This window comes from Epinephelus moara, unplaced genomic scaffold (genome assembly GCF_006386435.1).
Source record: "Epinephelus moara isolate mb unplaced genomic scaffold, YSFRI_EMoa_1.0 scaffold4479, whole genome shotgun sequence".
NCBI classification, from domain to species: Eukaryota; Metazoa; Chordata; class Actinopteri; order Perciformes; family Serranidae; genus Epinephelus; species Epinephelus moara.
The window spans coordinates 1-2,206 of record NW_026082291.1 but is presented as its reverse complement, the minus strand read 5'-3'; the positions used below and the strand labels follow the sequence as shown (position 1 = coordinate 2,206).

General features: G+C 41.1%; 1 protein-coding gene across 1 annotated transcript; it reads left to right on the top strand.

The window, feature by feature from the left end:
• Positions 1-513: 513 nt before the first annotated feature.
• Positions 514-2,199, top strand: LOC126387457 (protocadherin-10-like; the record flags this gene model as incomplete). Its single annotated transcript, XM_050039970.1, has 1 exon — positions 514-2,199. A coding segment is annotated over exon 1 (1,668 nt), but the record flags the coding sequence as incomplete, so codon positions are not given.
• Positions 2,200-2,206: the final 7 nt, after the last annotated feature.

Sequence of the window (2,206 nt, the reverse complement as noted above, 5' to 3'; positions counted from 1 at the left end):
TCCCTGACAGGAGACGTACTTCTGAAGAGGTAAGCTGGTTAAAGTTTTAATTCTTGATGTCTTTGTAACACTTTAACGAGTGAACTGGGGTACTAGTATACACACCTCTTGTTTTGTTTTGTTAAGGTAATGACTCTACAGGCGACTCTGAATTATAATGTCGCTGTCCATTATGCTGAAACCCTACTTTGCGCCGTCAGAGTGTTTTGTAAGGCACGAGCTATGCACACTGTGTATATGCCTTAATGAAATCGTCAGAATTACTTTAAAAAAGATCAACTGTGTTAAATGACAGTGATCACTTGGTGTCAGTGTGTGAGCAGAAAATAGTTTCCAGAAAAGCCTTTGTCAGAGATAAGGGCCCTCCCCTTTGTGGGACGGGTTTTCACATTTTAGTACTGGATGCATCTTGTGCACCCACATCGAACATTAAGCATCTGCGATTTTGATAACACAGTGGAACTGTTCTTTTTGTCAACTGAAAACGGATTGGTGATTTTAAACCTTTTGGATACATTGTATCTGCTGGTTATGGAGCAGAAAGGACTAAGGACATCGAGACAGCAATGGCGGTGGATCGCTTTCATTGTTTCACTGATTTTGCTGTGGAGCAGAGCTTCGGCGCAGATCAGATATTCCATCGCCGAGGAGGTTAATGAAGGAACTGTTGTTGGGAATATAGCGAAGGATTTGGGATTAGAGATGAACACACTGAAAGAGAGAGGATGCCGTATTGTCGAGGGTTCAACGGAGTCATTTTTTCATGTAAACCAGAACGACGGATTATTGTATGTTGACCGGACAATTGACCGGGAGAAGGTGTGTGAGCGGAGCAGTGTGTGCTTGATCAACTTAAAGACTGTGCTGGAAAATCCTCTTGAAATACATTATGTGACTGTGGAGGTGCTGGATGTAAATGACCACGCTCCCACCTTCTCAACCAAAGAGTCACGTCTCGAAATTTCAGAGTCTGTTTTACCGGGCTTGCGCCTTCAGCTGCAGGCAGCACACGACCCTGATGTTGGTCAGTTTTCGGTCCAGGAGTATAAACTTAGTCCTAATGATCATTTTCGTTTGGAAGTCAAAGACCGTGGGAAAGATGGGAAGATGCCGATATTAGTTTTACTGAAGACGCTAGACAGGGAAACAAAGAAAAGCCATAAGTTGCTCCTTACAGCTATCGATGGAGGGAAACCAAGTAAATCTGGTACAGCTGAAATTACTGTTGACGTCTTAGATGTTAACGACAACATGCCAGTTTTTAACGAAGACACATACTCTGTGCTTTTGGAAGAAAATGCTGCCATTGGCACAACAATTATAAAAGTAAATGCTTCTGATTTAGACGAAGGCTCAAATGGTGAGATTGTGTATTCATTAGGCAAGAATGTGAACAGCAGAATACGTGGTCTTTTTCGTGTAGATGCAACTACAGGTGAAATAATTGTTCAAGATCTTATAGACTTTGAATTAGAAGAAAGTTATGAAATTGATATACAGGCATCTGATAAAGGACCGGCTCCGCTGAGGACAGACAAAAGTGTGTTGGTGAATATTGTAGATTTGAATGATAACGCCCCACATATAGAGGTTACCTCATTTTCAAAAGCAATACCAGAGGATGCAAGACTGGGAACCACTGTGGCCTTAATCAGTGTTCTTGATAAAGACTCTGGTCTTAATGGAAAAGTTATTTGCTCGTTTAATGAAGATGTTCCCTTTTCCTTATCACCTTCCTCACAAGACAACATGTATTCGATAGTCACGAAATCGCCCCTGGATAGAGAAAAGCAGTCCATATATGACGTGACAATTGTTGCAAAAGATGCAGGCGTACCATCATTGTCTTCTGAAAAAAGCATTACTATTATAGTATCAGATGTGAATGATAACAGGCCACAGTTTTCAGCGAGCCCTTACACATATTATGTTACAGAGAATAACTCTCCAGGAGCGTCAGTGTTTTCTGTCAGGGCATCAGACAGAGATGAAGGTGATAATTCTCATATCTCATATAATATTTTAAGAGATGGAAAAGATACTAACAAACTCAACTCCTACAGTCTCAGCATCAACTCTGAAAATGGAGATATTTTGGCACTAAAAAGTTTCGACTTTGAAACAGTGAAAACTTTCCAGTTCCAAGTTGTTGCCACAGATTCAGGAACTCCTTCACTAAGCAACAACGTGACAGTGAACGTGTTCA